Source organism: Archocentrus centrarchus, unplaced genomic scaffold, assembly GCF_007364275.1.
Source record: "Archocentrus centrarchus isolate MPI-CPG fArcCen1 unplaced genomic scaffold, fArcCen1 scaffold_43_ctg1, whole genome shotgun sequence".
Lineage (NCBI taxonomy): Eukaryota > Metazoa > Chordata > Actinopteri > Cichliformes > Cichlidae > Archocentrus > Archocentrus centrarchus.
Window position 1 is genome coordinate 2,343,892 of NW_022060269.1, and position 21,508 is coordinate 2,365,399.

At 41.4% G+C, this 21,508-nt stretch overlaps 1 protein-coding gene across 1 annotated transcript; it reads right to left on the reverse strand.

Annotated features, from left to right (window-relative positions):
• Positions 1-920: 920 nt before the first annotated feature.
• On the reverse strand, positions 921-15,430 carry gps1 (G protein pathway suppressor 1). Its single transcript, XM_030724953.1, has 14 exons — positions 15,398-15,430; positions 13,561-13,653; positions 12,094-12,275; positions 11,547-11,711; positions 11,226-11,361; positions 6,239-6,316; positions 6,051-6,111; positions 5,829-5,914; positions 4,929-5,023; positions 4,728-4,833; positions 3,834-3,914; positions 2,903-3,040; positions 2,682-2,816; positions 921-1,340 (listed from the first exon to the last, which is right to left on the reverse strand). Exons 1-14 carry the CDS (start codon positions 15,428-15,430, stop codon positions 1,266-1,268), a joined length of 1,464 nt encoding a protein of 487 aa, XP_030580813.1. The 3' UTR covers positions 921-1,265.
• Positions 15,431-21,508: the final 6,078 nt, after the last annotated feature.

Below are 21,508 nucleotides of genomic sequence, written 5' to 3' on the forward strand. Positions count from 1 at the left end.
AATTTTTAGATCAGCTGAAGGCTTTTCAGGGAGCTTTTAGAACCTGATAGTAAAGAACTACAATAGTCCAGCCTAGAAATAATAAATGGATGAACCAGCTTTTCACTCTGACACAGGATATTTCTATTTTTGAAGATATTGCGCAAATCCAAGAAAGCAGTCCTACATATTTGTTTAATATGTGCACTGAAGGACATAACCCGGTCAAAAATAATTCCAAGATTCCTGTGTTAATGGAGGCCAATAGTAATGCCATCCAGTGTAAGTATTTGGTTAGACACCATGTTTCTAAGATTTATAGGGCAGAGTACAAGAACCTCAGTTTTGTCTGCATTTAGAAGCAGGAAATTAGAAGTTATCCTGGCCTTTATATTTTTAAGACATTCCAGCAGTTTAACTAATTGGTGTGTGTCATCTGGCTTCATGGATAAATAAAGCTGGTTATCATCTGCATAGCAATGAAAATTTAAGCTATGGTTTCTAATAACACTGCCTAAGGCAAGCATGTATAATGTAAACAGAACCCTGTGGAACTCCATAATTAACCTTTGTGTGTGCAGCACAGAACCTTTAATACCTACAGGCATCGACAGTTATCAAATTCTGCTATGAGATCTAGCAGGAAATGAACAGAGATGAGTACACTGTCAGAGACAGTGCAATCTTCACTAATGCAGTTTCTGTACTGTGATAAATTCTGAATCCTGACTGAACCTCTTCAAATAAACCATTCCTTTGCAGATGATCAGTTAGCAATTTTACAACACTTTCAAGAATTTTTTAGATAATGTGTGCATGTGTGCAGGTTCACAAATGACAAGGGACAACTGTTTCGTCATGAGCACGGTAAAGAGATACTAATTACAGTGGTTGGCTGGATAACCCTTTGACACAAACATAAAAGGGAACAAACATGAGAATTTTGTTTAGATAGGTGTTTTTATTTTAAAACTTTCTGTAAATGAGGTCTCCATCAAGTGTAAGCAGAGCAAAGTGCATCTCCTACCAATAACATACAGCCTAAGTGCTGAGCTTTCATTCAAAACACATTTTCATTTTGTCTGAATCTCCATGTCAGACTAAGAAAAAGATTCCTCCCTGCATCGTCTGACAAGGGAAGAGAAGTGATTTCAGAATATCTGTCTTTACATTGTGTCTCACTTCTGTGTTCAGCTCACAGACAGTGGGCGGGATGGCTGGAAGGTGAGGCATATGTTGTAGAACAGTGATCATTCCCCTCTGGTCTGTAGCTGGTCACTTCCTCCTCACATGTTGGTGCTCATCCTGGTCTGGCTGTTGGCTGGTGTGAGTTCACCCTGGCTGCCTTCTCTGGGTGGAGACTGAGGAGAGGAGGAAACAAGTGAGGTACTACTCTGTTTACTAGCACTGCTGGAAACTGTGTGTGAACACAAGTCATAAGTCTTAAATCATAGGGGAATATTAACAGCAGAAAATCATATTTCTCTATGCTTTCAAATTATAGAAATAATATCCTTCTGAAGCTTGAAAACATGCTCCACAGAATAAAGATTGAGGATATTATGCAGAGCTCTGCTTGCTCGCTATAAGCAACACACCCTGTTCACAGGACCAAAGTTAAAGCCAAAGAATGGCTTGTTTGTTCTGCAATCAACAGGACTTGGAAATTTTGAATGTCACTGCATTTTCTGAAGTGTTTTATGTTTTGTCTTTTTTTTTTTTTTTTTAAATACTGAGATTTCAGTTTTGCTTTCTTTTTGAGTTTTCTGAAATGCTGATATGTCCAATCTGTTTAATCCAATTTTAAAAATTCCCCTGTTAATATTAATACTATAATCTGTACAACACATTAGTTTGCAATCAAATAGAGTTAAGTATGCCATTTAAAAGAAGCTTAATCATCAAATCACATAAAATTCACTGGAGTTAGATGTTACCACAGAAAGATTAAGGCCTCTTTCCCACCAACAGGGTTCCGGAGCCCGTGCCTTAATTTGAACCGTTAGGCGGGTTTTCCACCACCGAAACACTCGGTGCTCAGCCGAAAAACGGGTTCAATTCCAGCCCCACAAACTAGCTGTTCTTGAACCACGAACACGTGACGAAAGCAGCAGAAGGGCGTGACTCTGCCGTCTCAACATCAAGTTTTCTACCATATTACATGTGTATTATGTGAGAAAAGCGAAGCAATTTTCACGGCTGTGAATTAGGTTGGGCTCTAAGGCTGAACTTGCTGCTTTGTATCAGTTCATATCACAGATAAAAGGACACAAAGTGCGTACTTGTCGTCTTGCTCTGTGTTTCCCACTGTGCTGCACACAGATGCTACAGTAGTTTGGTTTGGACCGTAAAACGTATTTGCAGCACAGAAAGGGGAGCGTGTTCTCCCACGTTTGTGCGCTTCAGCTTCCGTGTCCAGACGAGGACCCGCCCACACTCATACGTAAAGGAGCAGTTCACAGAAACGCGGTGGGAACGCGGGCCCGTTCTTAAGCGTTTCACCGGTTAGTTGGGAACAGCATGGGCACTGGCACGCGAACCGGTTCCTCAGCAGTGGGAAAGTAGCATCAGTGTTAATGTAAAAACTCTACATACACACACACTTATGACAATAAAGCTCAAATGTCCATAAGAAGAACCTAAAAGCAAAAACACTATTCTCACTATGATGAATAAGCATGAAGTGAAGAAACTATCACTACCTTGACATGGATCTGGTTACGAAGCACAGCAGCACGAAGGATCATAGCTTTGGCTCGTCTCTGGAACTCTTTGCCCATATGGAGCGACTTCTCAAATGTAGTGCTCCTCTGGTCAACGTCCCTCGCATACAGAATCTATGAGCAGGTCACAGCCCCAGTTTGTCAAGATTCCAATGAGAAAGAATCTGTAGCAACAATCTGGTGTGTGCAAGTGTTTTCACCTTGCTGTGGGAGTCAATACGTGCATTGATGAGGCCCTCCAGTATGAGCTGGGTAAGCTCGTCTTCCAAAGCTGTAACCGTCGTGTTGAACGCCTGAGCCATCTTGGTCATGTCTGCTGACACATAGGGACTAAAATACTGGAGGGGAAAAAGAAAAGAAAACAAAAAAAACAGACACACAATGTAATGGTATGTAGTTACATTTTTTTTAAGAAAAATATCAGTGCTCAAAGAAAACATACTCCATTATAAAAAAAAGATTAATAGTGATTTACATTAGTGTGGATTAGTTTGGTCAATCTGCATATTCAAAAGGAGACTCACATATGAGATGATTCCTTGTCATCACAAGCATCATCTTTATTTGCAGATCACAAGACATGCTGCTCTGTACTAAACCTGTGAGCTACAGTTCCATCATGTTACTGGGACCCACAAGCCAAATTTGGGATTTAGGCATCGAACAGTGAGGCAAGCCATAAGTGCTGCCATTGAGTCACAATAATTGCAGAGTTCCTTCAATATTCATCCAGTAATTCAACTTAGCTATAAAACAAAAACAAACAAACAAAAAAACCCCCCAAAAAACAGGAAATCGTGATAGTGATGATTTTAGGCTTCTGCAATGCCGGTGTCAGAGTGGTAAAATGTGTGGTGCAGTGAGAATGGTTATTACTGCACAAACAAAGGCAACAACTAGAGCTGTCGAATGCTTGTTGGTTTTCCGGGGGGGTGTCTAACATTAATCTGTTGTACATTCTTGTTTTATCTCTGTATGTGATGCTGTTCCATGTTAAGTGCTCCCCCTTGCTCCTCAAACGCATGGCTCAGAGGCAGATCTGTTTTATGGAGAAAGCTTCATCCTGTTCTACCTTTTAAAAAAAAAAAGCAGCAACTTTAGTATGCTCAGTGTGTACGCAGTGTCTCTCACCTGAATGAGGGCTCGGTTCCTGATCTGGCTGTAAAGCGTCTTGACATGTGGTGCCAAGTACATGTCCAACAGGAGGTTATCCTGCAAGAAACAGCACAATCATATACTGTAATGTGTGTGCACTTTCTCTGACACCGGGAGCATATATTCTCTTATGATGATTCTATATGCATGTCTGTTAGTTGAGGGGTGGGCAATTAATTTTCCCAACAGGCTACATAAAAAATTGACTGTTGTGAAGAGTCGCACCAATAAGCTTAATTCAATTCTGCACAATATTAATTTGATCTCCTTATAAACTGCTACTGGCAAGACAGAAAATATGAAATGGGGACAGTAAGAATGCCGACATTTTATCACTAAACATTTTCAAAAACAATTTTGAAAAAAAAAAGTGCATCTTCATTGCAGAATTTCAAAGACTTAACTTTACACAAAGTGCTACAGCTATTCTGCTTCTAGTTTAATTGCTTCATCTGCATTTTTTTTCTTGTTCAGTGAGAAATCTCGTATGTTTCAGGCTTGAACAAGTGCACTGAAGTCAGGTTCTGAGCAAATGCAAGGCATGGCTTCCATTTTACATCTGAGAACATCCTTGCTTTTCTTCTCACAAAACTAAACCAATTTCAGTTCTGGATTCATTTCAAAGTTCATCTACAAAGGTGAGTAACTGGGCTGTATCAGGGAAATTACAGCTCTCCTCCAGAGCCAAGGAGAAAAAGTCAAAACTGTCCCTTTTTTTTTTTAGCTAAAGCTCCAGATGTCCTCAATCCATCTTGTTGAGGGTCACATTCTTCTTTCCCATGGCATATTAGCATGGCACAGTCAAAACACTCTTTGATAAATCGCCAGAGTGTTTGTTGCATTAGTTTAACATATTTTTCCTGCTCTAACCTTCATTTCATCCAGTAGCTTGAGACAGGATGCGTATTTGGACTCGTAGAACTTGAAAATGATGTCACGAATCTGAGGTTCCAACTCCAGAAATAACTTAAAGGAGCTAATGGGGGGGGGTGAGAAAAAAAGAATTAGCACAGATTTCTATTCATTGATAGAACTGATTTCTATCCAAGATATAGTTGCACACCAACCTACCTGCTGGAGATGACATTACGCTGAAGCTCCTGCCTGTCAAATGTGGCCAAAGCACACAAGCCCCCATACACAGCTACATTACTGGGTGACAGGAGCTGCAGAGAACACAAATCACTAATCATATTGTTTACAGTAAGTTAGACTCACACAGAATCAATAAGTTACATGCTGCATTTTTAGAATCTACACATGCTGGAAGAGGTACACAAGTCCTCTGTGAGTTCTCTCATCACATCTACTGTGTGTTATTCATCCTGTAAGGACTAACTTCACACTGTTCAACTGTACATTAAAATACCATCTCCTGTAATGGTCTCTACAGTTGAGTAATTCTAAAGAGAATGATGGGGGATAAGGTCTAGAGACTTCACTCTGTGCAAACTTCAGCCATTTATATGTTACGTGCACTCGGCTCAAAGTCTCAGCTGCAGTCTGGCTGTTCTCTTTTGTTTATGTGGCTCCTCTGCCCACGCTAATATAGTGCATCCATTCTCAAACTTCAAAATCTGAAAATTGTCTGTGGCCCACCCAACACACCCAAATCACAAAACTCCAATCATCAAACAAGATGAAATAGTTCCTTCTATGTGTTTTCACTGATTCATTTTGGCATATATTCTTGATGAGACTGATTCTCCATTAACAGCATCATTTAATTCTTTCTTCACTGCCCCCTGGATCATTACTGCAAAGGGCCTTTGGAAATAACCACTGAAGTAAATAAAATAATTCAGCCACAAATTGTTTTCTTGCTGGCGCTTACATGGTTGCAAATGAAAAGGGATGCAAGACATTTGGGTGACATTCCTGTTTGTTTTGAGGATGCTTTAGTGCAACACCCAGTCATTGTGGATGTTAAATCTTCAGAGTATTTTTGGAAGTTTTCATGCATGAGCTCACCTCTGGACAGTCACAGTGGTCAAAGGAAGCCTGCAGGAAGCACTTGGCAGCTGGTTTGTATTTTCTGGAGGCCAACTCCGCCAATCCTGAAATGCCAACAAACAAGATAAACAATATCCTAGTAATCAGTTCCCATTTTTTCATGTTTTTAAGCTACAGGAGCAATTTTAGTTAACAGAAAGCAACTTCTTCAAAATCACACACACAAACACACACACTTACCTGCAGCACACTTTAATTTGGTGAGGACAGCTTGATTTTGACTGTCTCGCTCTCCTCTTTGCTTAAAAAAAGTTTTATATAAATATCATTATAAATTAATTATAAAGAGTTTAATATACAGCATGAAAGGCTGGGCACAAGATATGAAACAGAAGAGACATTGAAGCTGTGAGAGAACTGGTGCTCACCTCTGCTATTTCTGGCGTGGACTCTGCCTTGTTAACATAGCTCAGCACATGTGACCAGTTCTGGAGGTAAACGCTAACCTGTGGACAAAGTGAATGCAATTTACTTCACAAAGACTTTGCTTGCACATGCTGAATACTGGAACTTCTGTCAGTGTGTTCTAACAAACTGTGCGTTACTGTTGTGCGTAAAAACACCTCCTCAAGTTTAAAGTGGCTTCAAGTGAGAGCCACAAAAAGCCAGCGCACACTGTGCTGTTTAGCAGAAATGAAACCAGCAAGACAAGACTGCATTCTAACAAGTTAGCTGAAACTCTATAGAAAGATTCTGTTGTAACATCATTTCCAAGTTTTTGAATCCTATCATTTGGATGAAGTACCATCTGCAGAAATAATGCAAAGGAAACACAAATAATACTGACAGTGAAAGACAATATTTTGTCACAGCTCTGACAAAACACAATTCTGTTTTTGGGTTATAAAATATGTCAGTGTACTTGGTGCTTTATGATGTGTCCATAGATTTCAGTAAAGTGGAATAACTCCGGTCAATATCTCAGTATCATAGACTTTTCTATTATTCGTGTACAGGTAAAAATACAACAAGGAAAGGAGTCAGGCCTACTGCTGCAATGTGTGCATATACACCAGTGGGAACAGACTGAGTAAAAGACAACCTTTTAGACAGGCATGAACAACGTGGCCTACGAGGACATAAGTGGAAGAGCTTAACAGGTAAAGGGGCACAAAGTCATAAATATTACCCCCCCCCCCGTTTTTTTCCTAATCTAGTTTTATTTGTGTAAACAACTGACAGGAAACTGAAATGCATCAGTCAAGTAATAAACTTGGTTTATAGATTGTCACGTTATAATCATATTTGAACGTGCCTGATCCCATCTGCAGGTGGATCATTGACTTCCTGATGAACAGGAAGCAGCACGTGAGGCTGGGGAAGAATGTCTCGGATTCCCGGACCATCAGCACCGGCACTCCTCAGGGCTGTGTCCTCTCTCCTCTGTATACCAACTGCTGCACCTCTGACCACTAGTCTGTCAAGCTTATTAAGTTTGCAGATGACACGACTCTCATCTCAGACGGGGACGAGTCGGCCTACAGGATGGAGGTCAAACGTCTGGTTTCCTGGTGCAGCCACAATAACCTGGTGCTGAACGCCCAGAAGACAGTGGAGATTATAGTGGACTTTAGGAAGCACACAGCCCCTCTACCCTCCATCATCCTGACTGGCACCCCCATCACCACAGTGGACTCTTTTCGCTTCCTGGGAACTACCATCACCCAGGACCTCAAGTGGGAGCCCACCATCACCTCTGTCGTCAAAAAGGCCCAGCAGAGGATGTACTTCCTGCGGCAGTTGAAGAAATTCAACTTGCCAGTAAGGACCATGGTGCAGTTCTATACTGCCATCATCGAGTCCATCCTTACCTCCTCCATCACTGTGTGGTACGCTGGAGCCACCACTAGGGACAAACAGAGACTACAGCGCATTGTGCACTCTGCTGAGAAGGTGATTGGCTGTAACCTCCCATCTCTCCAGGACCTGTACACCTCCAGGACACTGGGGCGTGCAGGTCGGATTACAGCCGACCACTCTCACCTTGGGCACAGACTTTTTGACCCTCTCCCCTCAGGCAGGAGGCTACGGTCCATACGGACCAGAACCTCCCGCCATAACAACAGTTTCTTCCCCTCTGCTGTTGGACTCATGAACAATAACCCTAAGACTGTTACCACCACCCTCCACAAACGCTGATGAACCTATGTTTATGCATCTGTCTGTTTGCACTGATGTACATATTACTGGATTATAGTTTACATTCTTTTATCTTTTAATTATTCTCTGCACTGTATATTTTGTAATATTGTGTTATAGTTCTAATACCTCTGTATATTTGTAATTTGTATATTTGTAACATTGTCTTATAGTTTTTATACTTATTGTTTTTTATGTAAGCACGAAGTACCGCAGCAATTTCCTAATGCTGTGAACCTTTTTAACCAATATGGCAGTAAAACCTTCTGATTCTGATATTTGTAGATCCACCAGTTCACCGTTCTCTTCTCCCAGAATGTCTCTGCACAACTTCACACTGGCCCACCTCTCTCCCTCTCCGCTTCACCCGTAAATCATGCAGGAAGTAACAGCATGGCAGTGTTCCCAACTCAGCGACTTTGTTGCTAGATTTAGCGGCTTTTCAGATCCCCTGGTGATTTTTTTTTCCAAAAAGCGACTAGCAACAAATTTAACGACTTTTTCCGGTGACGTCTACAACTTTTGGAGTGTTTTGGAAACCTGAAATGCTCCGCTGTCTCCATGTTTTATGTACATACAACCTTCTTACTGCATCCGTTCGTATGCTTTGGCATCACCTGGACCCCTAAGAGTGCTTGGCTGCAGCTGCCATACCGCAACTCAATAGCAGAAGTTGGTTTGTACTGTAAGTCACGTGACCTTAATAGCAGAAGTGGGTCTTTTTCATGTGTTGAGCAGGTGGGCCTGTTGCTGTCATATGTAAATGGTAAATGGTAAATGGACTAGTTCTTATATAGCGCTTTTCTACTCAGTCAGAGCACTCAAAGCGCTTATACAACACGTTTTTATTTACCCATGCACTCCCATTCATACAAGCACTTCCATGTTTTTACTAAGCTAAGTGCTTTTTAATTAACTAACATTCACTCACATTCATACTCCGACAGAACGGTCGGAGAGCAACTTGGGGTTAAGTATCTTGCCCAAGGATACATTGGCATGTAGCCTGGAGTAGCCAGGAATCGAACCGCTGACCTTCCGATCAGTAGGTGACCTGCTCTACCTACTGAGCTACAGCCACCCCACGTCAGCGCATATGTCCATGGATTTACTGAGCTGGCTCGAATCCTGCTGACTGAAGGATGGAATTTTGTTCATTCAGTCTGTTTACATGTTTTGTTATTTGCACAGAGTACTAGATGTACAGGAGTACACACAGGAGGAAGCACTTTCCAGTGAAGTAGACTTCACCAGACTGGCTTTTTAAAGAATAAGTCAGCCTTTTGCTATTTTGCTCCGTATCTTTTCTGTTAACATTTTAATAGCACAGCTGTGAGCTTTTATTTATTTATTTTTTTTTTTTTTAAAGGAAAAAAAGCATTCATTTATTTGAGGAGCATTATTATTTAAATATGCCAATAGTTTATTTTTGAGCAATTTCTCATACACATCTACAGCTGAATTTTAATGAAAGTGCCCGTGTGACATTTGGGACATGTAGCTTTGACTCTAAAGTGCCTTTTTTTTTTTTTTTATACCTTTTGGGAAGAAAAAATATCGAGATATTACTTTTGGTCCATATCACTCAGCCCTACTGGGTTGACCTTGTTTTTGTCTTTTTCAGGTAACTACTGGGTGGAGCTGACCCAATTTCAGATGCAGCACACCTGAGCATGTCAAGCTTAGGTGCCTAAATCTACGGGGTTGGCCTGTTTGCTCCTCTTCTCCTCATGGAGGCTGTTTTGCTGATGCATTGTACTGGTCCTTGGTTTCGTTATTCTATTTTTATTAAAATTAGGGGTGGGACTTTAATGCATTAATTATGATTAATTACAGGGAAAATAACGAATTAAAAAATTTAACGCATTTTAATCGCACTTTGCACCATGGAACGTTTCTCAGTGCAGGAGTTCCAGGCATACAGATTATATCGACACACAATGTGATGAGCGTGATGAGCTGTGTCCAAATTCATATTGCTTATTTACAAAAAGTACTCTGCATTTTTCGGAGCTGTCCGTTGCTGCTGCTCTACCAGCAGCTCTCCTCGCTAGCTGTCAGCTGACCAGACCATCGAGGCTCGCTTTAGCTGGAGAGTACGCCCGACTGCCATCACATCGTTTTCAAACCCCCTCTGGTTTTTGCCACTGAGTGGAAGTTAAACACAGATATAACTCACTCAGATGATCTCTAACGGCTGATGTTTGGTTTATTTCAGTGTTTCATTTGTTTCTCAGCAAATCGGTTTGGCTGAAATTAAAATTAAGCATCATAACTGGACAGTTTAAACATTAATGTGTCACTTAATATAGTTGGAAATTAATCATTCGCTCAACTTTATTCCTTGATGTTGAAATGTGTTATGTTTCTTTTAACAGCTTATTTTGAATTAAAGACTTAAAATCAAACCACAAAAAGGAGAAAAAGTTCGTTCTCGTTTAACCAGCTGCTTTTCCACAGCTGTGCTTCGCACTGTCATGGTTGCTAGGAGACATGAACTATGCTGAGGTGAGGTCAGGTGACGCTGATATGAAGGCTAGACCGTCCAATTTCACAGATGCTCACTTCCGGCCTACATGGGCTGGCTCCTTCGAAGGATGCCGCCCCTGAATTTGGACACAGCTATGGAGATGACGGAAGAGACTACGCTGCTGGATGGGAAATTTAAATACAAGAAACTTCCAGGTGGAAGTACAAACAAAAATGCTGAGTTTGCTTATCACAGGAGCACTTCCACCCTTAGCTGGTCTGTGTAGTAGACTGGTGGGAAGATAAACAAGATTTTGAAGTGTAAGCTTGTGTATACCGATTCATTCATCAACCAAACTTAAATTAATATTCTCATGTTAAATATTAAAATGTGATTAAAATGCAATTCATTTCGATTAATTAATTACAAAGCTTCTAATTAATTAGATTAATTTTTTTAATCGAGTCCCACCCCTAATTAAAATATTCAATAAGCTCTCACATCTATGTGGTCTCCCTTTTGTGTCAAATGCCTTGAGCCAGGTTGTGACATGAGTAACTAGAATTCAAGCATTCCTCATTTGCAGAGGATTTTAGCAGAACCAGATTTCTTCGTATTCAATGTAATCATCATTTTCCCACTGTGATAAAAACTGGAATAAGGTTTATATGCAGACAATCGTGTCAATGAAAATAATTGTTGGAGTGACTGCAGCAGCAGAGCACTGAGGTTCCTTTCTGCTTTACCTTGATGACATTCAGACACATGTTAATGACATGCTTAGCACTGGTGCAGTAGTCTCTGGCTCGAGAGTAGCATTTTAGGGCATTACTGAGGTCACCACAGTCCAGATAATGGTCCCCCAGGTCATCATGGCCTCTCCTAGAAACACGATGGAAGGGGACTATATTTATTCCATCACATGTATTCATTATTGTCCCAATAAAATCTATTGTAATGCAGGTGCTATTTCTCTGCTTCTTAGCTGGCTTACTAATTTTAATCAACTTTCAGCTGAATCTTAAACTTAAATTTGAGACTCAACAGTACTGCTTCTGCCATCATACCTGATGCTTTCTTTGATGGAGTTACCCTTGTAGTTCTTGAGATCAGTATCCAGTTTCTCCAGTTTAAGCAGAGCCTTTTTTCTGGTGGATTCAGCCCAGGCTGAGTCCAGGGGAGGAGGAACGACCCCTCCTTCAGGGACCGTATCTGGAACACCCTGCACTTCCCTGTAGGCAAAAAAAAAAAAAAAAAAAAAAACACTCAAAAATATTCATAAATCTAGAAACTGAGCTATTTGGAGGCTGGGAGCTCAGACTTGCTGAGCCTAATTTTATATGCAGTAATTTTTTTTTTTTGCTTCTCCATAAAGAACATGTGTGATATACAATAACTACAATATTGTTTACACTATTTTAATCATGCTGTCTTTTGCTGTGCGAGCTTTTAATCACTGGCCTGTCCTACAAAGCAGGACTTAGGGCTTTGTGTTTATAATTTAAAAAAAAAAAAAAAAAAAAAAAAGAGAGTCTGTCCAAAACGGAGCATTCTAATGCTCCGTTTTGGACAGAGCGGAGCATTCTAATGCCAGAGGCTCAGTAAACAGGTTACCGTGTGGCCTCGGTGAGTTTGCGATGGATCTCTTCGTAAGTGTCAACATTGAAGGTCCTCTGAACAAAGGTAAGTGCCATCTTCAGGGCCTCCACTCGAAGCTGAGGGCAGTGCTCAGCAATGAACTGCAGTCTCTCAATGCGCATTAATCCACTGTAGCTGGTCGCATACTGCTCCAGATCCTACACAACAGAGTGAGAGGTGAAAGATCTGCTCAAAAACATGTCAAAACAGGTCCAATTAAATTGTCAGTTCTTAATTTATCTATTTATTTAACTCTTACGCCTTTGTTTTGTTTCTGTATCTCATTGCCCTCTGACCTGTGTTGGTCTTTTATGTTTAATGTTATTGTTTTTAAAAGTGCTTTATTAATAAAGTGGTATGGTAGTCAGAAAGCATTTTCATTTGTGGAAGTGTGTCAGTGTTTTTGGTGGTGGCAGTGGATGAGGTAGTTCCACCAAGTATTTTAGCTAACTTTTCTTTCATTCACACCCAGTATAGTTAAGAGATTCAAGAGCGTTTTATTGATTGGCTGCACTGGGTGAATAATTTCATTTCATCTGAGACAATCATGGCAAGCACAGGAGTCAAGTGTAAGCTGGGGTGGCTGTAGCTCAGGAGGTAGAACAGGTCACCTACTGATCAGAAGATTGGCAGTTTGATTCCTGGCTACTCCAGGCTGCATGCCAATGTATCCTTGGGCAAGACACTTAATCCCAAGTTGCTCTCCGACACAAGCGTCGGAGTGTGAATGTGTGTGAATGTTAGATAATAAAGTACTTAGCTTAGTTAATCATGGAAGTGCTTGTATGAATGGGTGTGAATGGGGTAAATGTAAACGTGTTGTATAAGCGCTTTGAGTGCTCAAAACAGAGTAGAAAAGCGCTATATAAGAGCTAGTCCATTAACCATTTAAGCTACAAACTCGCGCTTACAAGCAAAAATAAAATGGGCTATTTAAATCCAACTTAGGTGATTTCTACTTCACTCACACACACACACAGTGTTTGCATTACTTATATCAACTGATTTTGTTTTTTTTCTTCGTTGTTTGGATTATAGCGTGCAACATTCATAATGCATGATGTTTGGTGCCGCACATTTAAACTGTGCGATTCACCATAGAAAACTGCAATTAATGGTTTCAAATGCCTTTGTTTAGACAGCATTTGACATTGTCCATTAAACAGTCATAAAATTGATTTTGATATCTGAGTGTTTCTTAGTTTTAGACTAGTCGGTTAGTCTAATATTTTTCATTTGTTTAGCTGACTAAGAAATTAGTCACGAGGAACATCCCTAATATATATACATATACATACATATATGTACACACACACACACACACACACACACACACACACACACACACACACACACACACACACACACACACAAAGTACCACTCACTCAATCATATGAATGGGTAAGTGTGTCCAAACTTAAATATAGTTTGTAAGATAATACCAGTGTAGGGTTTTCCACGATATAGTTTGTGTCTGGAGCATTCTGCTGGTCCTCCTGGGGATCTGCATCAATCTGCATGGGCTCCACAGACCCCTGAAAACCATACCAGACACACAAGTTTGTTAAGTTCAACAAAAGACCTGATCTTAGAACTAAGAAATGAGCTAGTCACATCAAGGAACCCTGCCTGTAAAGGGCTTTTCATTCATAGTTCACTGGTGTTTAAACTCTAGTAGTAGCTGGCAATGTGAGAACAAGGAACTGTACTGTACAATATGCAGCATGTACAGTACAGTAAGTGCCCCCCCCCCCCAAAAAAAAAAAAATTCTTTGTGTTTTCCTAGAAAAATGGGAAATAGGTGCAGCAATTTATTGAAACGTGCAAACATGAGCTCTTCTTTAGATGTCAGCTGCGTTTTGTTCAATTCTCTGTCTAGATGATTCCACATCGTTAATGTGGAGCTCCAGGATCTGGGAAGACTTGTCCATATCTGATAAGCATTCCACTGTGCGTTTTCCTATCAACATATGCTTTTACTGCACTGGCAGTGTGTTTAGGTTCATTGTCATCCTGAAAAATTAAGCTTTTGCCAATCAGATGGTTTCCAGATGTAATGAACAGTGGATCAAAATCTAATCATACTTCGAGGCATTCATAATGTCATCAGATTTGATCAAATCCAACACCATTCACTGAAATGGAGCCCCAAATCACGACAATGTCCACCATGTTTTACAGATGGCTGTTGACACTCACAGTACCTCTACCTGACCTGATTTTTATGCTTAAATGATTCATAGGTCAGTCCTCTGAAAATGTAAACTATGTACTGGACTGAAAATGAGTGAAAAAGCAGCCAATAGCGTTAAAAATTTTAAAGATCTTAAGACAGTCTGGAGAACTACTGCACAACTAATGCCGTCGTTAACAATGGATATTTCCTCACAGCAGCTCTATTCTGAAAGGGACGTAGGTTCGGCAGCAATCATGACAACATGACCATGCTTATGATGCTTAACTTCCTTATGACGGGCATTATTCAACGTGCTAACAAGCTTATACACTCACATTCTTGTTGAAATAAAGTTACTTTGGCAATAAACCCTTGTTGCATATGTAATATAATCGCGATGGCAACTTATTGTGATACCACCTGCTATCTGTGGCTAACGAGCATGACAAGCCGCTAATAAAAGGCCACTATGTTGGCTTTCGATAGCTTAAGGATATGACCATAAACACAAGCGGTTTTGTAGTCACCTGCGTGTGCTGTATTATGCGAAGAGCGAACCTCGCCATGTCTGTGCCTCGATAACAACCAGCCACGAACGTCACGCGTTGTTTTGTCTGTGCAGGTTCGTTAACGCCAGTAGTGTTGACTTCATTAGCTAACCGAGGCCTTCGGTCACTTCTCATTGAGTTTCAGTCTCCGTAAAGCTTTCTATCGCCTTCACGTGTGTGGGCTGCTGGAAGACGTGCATTTAAGATGCTTCGTGACATTTTACGGGCCACTCCTCATTTCGGCATATGTCACAGCACTGAGTAGAAATTGTCTCTAGATCATGTCTTACACATTAGCTGGTCCTTCGCCTTCCCCCTTTAACGTGTAAAAGAGGTGCGTGGACTGCGCTTTTACACGTTTATGGCGTTTCTTTAAGTTATCTGTATAGCTAGTACACATAATAAACCACTACCACTACTGTAATTATAATTTTTTAACCATGACAACCGTAGCTAAATATTTAATGCTTAACCTAGCCTGCTAACTGCTAGCTAAGGTTATGGAGTTTCAAGCAATCTTTGCTACATTAAAAAAAAGCGGCGTTTTAAACTCACCTGAAAGTTAAATACTTGCACAGGCAAAGGCATCTTATGTTTGTATCACTTAAAAACTGGTATTGTCGTGGTTGGGGGTGAGGGATGTAGCATGAAGACATAAATGTGCAGCGGAGACTACAACAACCGAGCCGGTGTGGCCTGGGTGTCCAACTACTGGTCGGAGGCGGGAACTGCAAGTCACCGAGGGAGGGGGCCCTGGTAAGTTGAGTCACACTTACACACACACACACACGCACGCACGCACCAATGTGTGAGTGTGTGTGTACAGACACCTGTGATACTAATTACAGGGCACACCTTAGGTCCGGTTAACACAAGAGCGTTTCCAGTGGAAAGGTGTCGTTTTGCCGTTTTCGTTTTCGAAAAGTAGCGCGTCCACACGGAAACGTTTCAGAGACGATCGCTGTTTACCCAGAAAGGTAAGATGTTGCAAACGCTGCAGTTCCAATTGCCAGGCCACAAGTTCGCTGTGTGGCTATAGAAGCCGCAACCATAGTGCCGCATGTGCGAGTGCTCCCCCCCCCCCGTTTCCAAAAGCATAATTTTAATCCAGGACAGTTTCATTAGGTTGTTGTTGTTGTTGTTTTTTTTTTTAATAATTCTGTTAAACCACAATTCAAAAGTAATATCAGGAACATTTTTATTTATTATTAAATAAATGTTAATTTCAGGTTGTATCACTGATCACTGTTTTTTTTTTTTTTTTTTTAAAAAAAGGGTACCAACAATTTTGTCCATGTTTGGATATCCTCCTGATAACCAAGAAAAAAATATGTTTCATTTTAACTTTTTATGACCACTACAGAGGAACATTCACATTCATATGAATGGGTAAGACATTCATCACCTTCTCACTGCCCACCACCCTCGACCCACTACAGTTTAGTGATGCAAAGTTTGGCGCTTTTGAGAGCTGTTTAGGCTCGGCTCCCAAAGAAGAGCCAGCTCTTTAGGCTCTCAAATGGCTCTTTACTTGTTATCATTTGCAGCTTCATATTTTAGACTAAATAAGCAAAAATGAAGAAGAAGAAGAAGAAGAAGAAGAAACAGTCTTTATTGTCCCACAGAGGGGAAATTTGGGTGATTAGTTTTGTGTGCTGAGAAGCCCTTTTGCCTTCAGTCTTTTTATGATAAACTTTATAATTGCTTTTTTTTGTGCGTTTGTCCAATTAAAAAAAGCATTCTTTTGTTTAACATTTTAAATAAACTTTTAATGGAACACAGGACAAACAAACACACTGACTTATTTGCTTTGTGTTGCAGTAGGACAGGTTATAGTTGCAGTTTTGGGGAGGGTGGTGGATGCCGCAACAGTTGTTGTTTGTTCAGGACCATGCTGTATTCACCAAGGTCAGTAGATGGAGCCCTTGCTTGCCCTCTCTCCTCCAACTGTACCAAGGGATGGACAGTTCTTATGTCGGTGCAAGTTTGTGGTGGAATCTGCTCTAAGTGCAATCTGCAGTAATGGCACTCTGCTCTGCAATTTCCAATTTTCTTTAAATTGCAGCAAATGCTGCTTCTTTTATGGGTATCAGTCATATTCATGTGTTTTTGCACCACTGTCTCCTGCTGTCTTGCTGTCTGGACCTGGACTACACCCACACTCGGTGGAACATCTATCTCCCTCTCTGCTTTAACATAATGGTCTCATCCCATGCCCTGCAGGTTATTCTTTTGAGGGTCCCCATGTACCTTTTGGCCGAAAAGTCAAACCCAGTTAAATCCAAAGTTTCCAAAAAATCACTGGGATGAGCAGGTTCTGGTGCAGGCTGTTTATTACTCATCTTAGTTACACAAAACACAGACAAAAACTAAAACACAGACAGTAACATAGTTAAGACTGAGATACACACACACACACACACACACACACACACACACACACATGAGAAGAGAAGAGAAGAGAAGAGAAGAGAAGAGAAGAGAAGAGAAGAGAAGAGAAAAATGCAGAAGCAGGAAGAGAATAAGAAGAAAGGGATGAGCAAAATGTAAGAATGACACAAAGAGTGGGCCAACATTTATATCTTAAAGATGGTAACTGCCCATTTGCATTTGACCCCTCCTAATTTACATAAAGTCTCAACCCCTGAAACTTGAACCCTAACCAGTCACCGGTTCTGCCAACTCTTGTCCCATATGGGCTAAAGAAACCTACATCTCCATGGTACCTCAGTGGTTTACATCAGCTCTGACAGGTGTCACAGGCCTCTTTCCCACCAACAGGGTTCCGGTGCCGGTGCCTTAATTTGAACCGTTAGGTGGTTTTCCACCGCGGAAGCACTCGTTGCTCGGTCGAAAAACGGGTTCAATTCCGGCCCCGCAAGCTAGCTGGTCTCGAACTAAGAACGCGTGACGAAAGCGGCAGAGGGGCGTGACTCTGCTGTCTCAACATCAAGTTTTCTACCATATTACATGTGTATTACATGAGAAAAGCGAAGCGATTTTCACGGCTGTGAATTAGGTTGGGCTCTAAGGCTGAACTTGCTGCTTTGTATCATTTCATATCACAGATAAAAGGACACAAAGTGCGTACTTGTCGTCTTGCTCTGTTTCCCTCTGTGCTGCACACAGATGCTGCAGTAGTTTGCTTTGGACCATAAAACGTATTTACAGCATGAGAAAGGGGAGCGTTTTCTCCCACGTTTGTACGCTTTGGCTTCTGTGTCCAGACGACGACCCGCCCACACTCATACGTAAAGGAGCAGTTCACAGAAATGCGGTGGGAACGCGGGTCCGTTTTTAAGAGTTTCGCCGGTTCATTGGGAACAGCACGAGTAACATATTTAAAATACAGTGATGGATTCTACAGACAGAAACATGGATGTGCCATGGGCTCCCCAGTGTCTCCCATTGTAGCCAACCTTACATGGAGGAAGTGGAAAGTAAAGCTCTTGGTTCTTTCAATGGGGTGGTACCTAGCCACTGGTACAGATATGTAGATGACACCTGGGTCAAAATCAAAACCCAAGAACTAGAAGCCTTCACTCATCACATCAACTCAGTGGATAAATACATACATTTTACCAGGGAGGATACCAGAGATAACAAGTTACCATTCCTGGACTGTGCAGTGCTTATCGAGGAAGATGGAAGCCTCAACACTGAAGTTTACCAAAAACCCGCTCACACAGACCAGTATCTCCTCTTTGACTCCCACCACCCTCTGGAACACAAATTTGGGGTGATCAGGACCCTACAACACTGGGCAAAAAGTGTTCCCTCTAAGGCAGAAGGGAAACAAAAGGAACACACACATTAAGAAAGCCCTCAAAACACGTGGTTACCCCAACTGGGCTTTCATCAAATCAGCCAAGATGCAAAGGAATGTAGGCCAAACACAAACTACAGAGAATAAGAAGGACAAGAGGAAGAACATTGTCATCCCTTATGTGGCATAAAAATCCCCCCCCCCCCCCCCCCCCCCTTTGAGTTGATACCTACTAGTATACCTACTGGTATCAACTAAAAAAAAAAAACAACAAAAAACATAAATGAATCAGTATAAAATGAAAAGAGTAAATATTAAACAAGGTGAATATCTAATCTACTTTGTGAGTTGTTTTTGCTACCAAATTTTATAGCAAGCGTCAAATGCTGCTCAAATCATATGAATTTAACATGAAACTCTCACACGCACATGGTGTGGCTGCCAGTGCAGGATGCAAACATTAATTCTCCCCACTCCAGAAATCTCCTTCACCATTAAACAATCTGATGTTAGCAAACAAAGCATCCTCACCCATAAAACTCACTGCACTAAGACACAAAAGCATAGCACTTGAGGTAGATAAACATAATATAAATGCAACTTTAGCAAAGGCATATTTCATAACAGTGTCAGAATCTTTCAATCATTCAGTCCTCATGGTGATGTAGCATCCTCTGATGGTGATGTAACAGTGGAGGTTGGGGAACCTCATCCTCGGATTCCTCTGACCCCCCTTGTTGCTCTAAAAAGATCATTGATGATACTGAGCCTGCAGTTCTCAAAAATGAGCTTCTGAATCTCCCTGGCTTGCTTCCTGATTGTGACTATAGCTGAAATTAGCTTATAGGTGACAAAATCACCACTGCTGTCGAGCACAGCTTCACCATGGTACCTCAATGTACTAGAGGATTGCCATCAACTCTCAGAAATCCTCTCTATTTTCAAATGTTAGCACTGGAATGACAAACCTCATAAACATAGGCTAAATTAATGTACAAATTAAGTCTCTTACCTGTAGTCAGTCTACAAGCTACTGTTAAAGCTTTTTGCTCTCAGATCGTGCTGAACTCGGCAGATCAAGCTTTTGAACTTCTAAAGTGGAAAACTTACACCTGCAGAATTAAGTTGAACAACTGTGTTGCCCACATCATGGCCGCGCTCATTTCTGAAGCAAGAACCGTCCAAAAACAGTGTTAAATCAGCTACAATAAGTTCATGATGCAGGTTCACTTTCTCAAGCTCTGCAGCACACAATCATGAGGAGTTTCTTCATCACGTAGCATCATTTTGGAAACAGGGTTAACATTGTTACATTTTTAATAGCTCAGGGGCAGATGAATTTACCTCATAACCCGTAGTCTAGTTTGGGTGATAACAAACCTCGGGCTAGAAAGCAAATCATACAACTAATGTGACATATACAGAATTACAGGATGACCCATAGTTAAGAATCCTGGTTTCTAAAATGCAAAGGCCGCTGCCATCAAACCTTGATAGCAAGGCGAGAAGCCAGCCTCCATTTTACACAGTTTCATATTGTAATAAGGCAGGGGCTGCTTACCTACTCAGATGTCCTGCATAAGGACAGCCCTTGCATAACCCCTCCTATTAGCCACATACAGGTGGAAAGGTTTTGTGTATTCTGATTACCCAGTGGCAGGTTAGATTGTGTGTCCTGCTTCAGTGCATCAGATGTCGCTTTAGCTCCCGCCGACCACTGCAACTAAGGATCAGAGTTAGTTTGTCCTGCTGCCTTTATTAAAGCAGCAGAGATGCAGTTTTAAACACAAAGTCGCAACTTCACTGTCTGCTGAATCCTGCCATTCACAAAAATGTCAACATTTGCCCAACCCTGTGCAGTTTAGGGGCTTTAATCACAGTTTTCAGAGTTATCACAGAATGCTAAAAGCTAAGCACAAATACCACTTAATATCTGGTGCACTGTTAGAAAGCAAAATTAAGGATCAGGAACCACTAAATTGCATTTAGAGCACTATCCATCCATCCATTCACTTCTTCTTATCTTGTTCAGGGTCACGGGGGGGCTGGAGCCTATCTCAGCTGACATAGGGCAAGAGGCAGGGTACACCCTTTGCAGGTCCCCAGGGCCAACACAGAGAGACAGACAACATCCGCACTCACGCTCTCATTCACACCTATGGGCAATTTAGAGTTTACAATTAACTTAACCCCAGTAAGTGCATGTCTTTGGACTGTGGGAGGAAACAGGAGTACCCAGGGAAAAACCACGCAGACACGGGGAGAACATGCAAGCTCCACACAGAGAGCGGGAGGGGCCTGGGCCAAGGTGGACTCAAGCCCAGGCCTTCCAGATGGTTTGCTCACTGTGAGGCAGCAGTGCTTAACCACCACGCCACCGTGCTATCAGTATGTAGAGCACTATCAGTTAGAGCACTATCAGTATGTAACTCTCAGAATTTGGTTTTGATATAGGAAGAATAGACATATTACACAAACTGGTAGCTTTAACCAAAATTCCAGCCTCCAATAGTTCATAAATATTAAGCCTGGTATCTTCAGTGGCATGTGGTTCAAATGGATATTGCCTAATATAAGGTAATTTGACCCCAGGTTTCAGCTCAACTGTATCAGGCTGGGCAAATTTGACCCTGCCCAGATTTATTTTGCTCAACTGAGATGGAACCTGTTTCAATAACTACTCATGTTCAACCAGGGGCATGGTGGCCATCGAGAGGTTCGGGAGATTTCCCGAACAGCCGGTTGTTTCCAGGCCGAACTGGCAGTCATCAGAATTTTTTATTTATTTTTTTTACCCAATTAAGCACAGCAGCGCTCGCGCAGCCACAGGTGCAGACAGCGATGGTCGGTTGCATAAGTTGGCTCTAAGAGCTGGCTGTTTGAAGTGAATGACAGGAGCT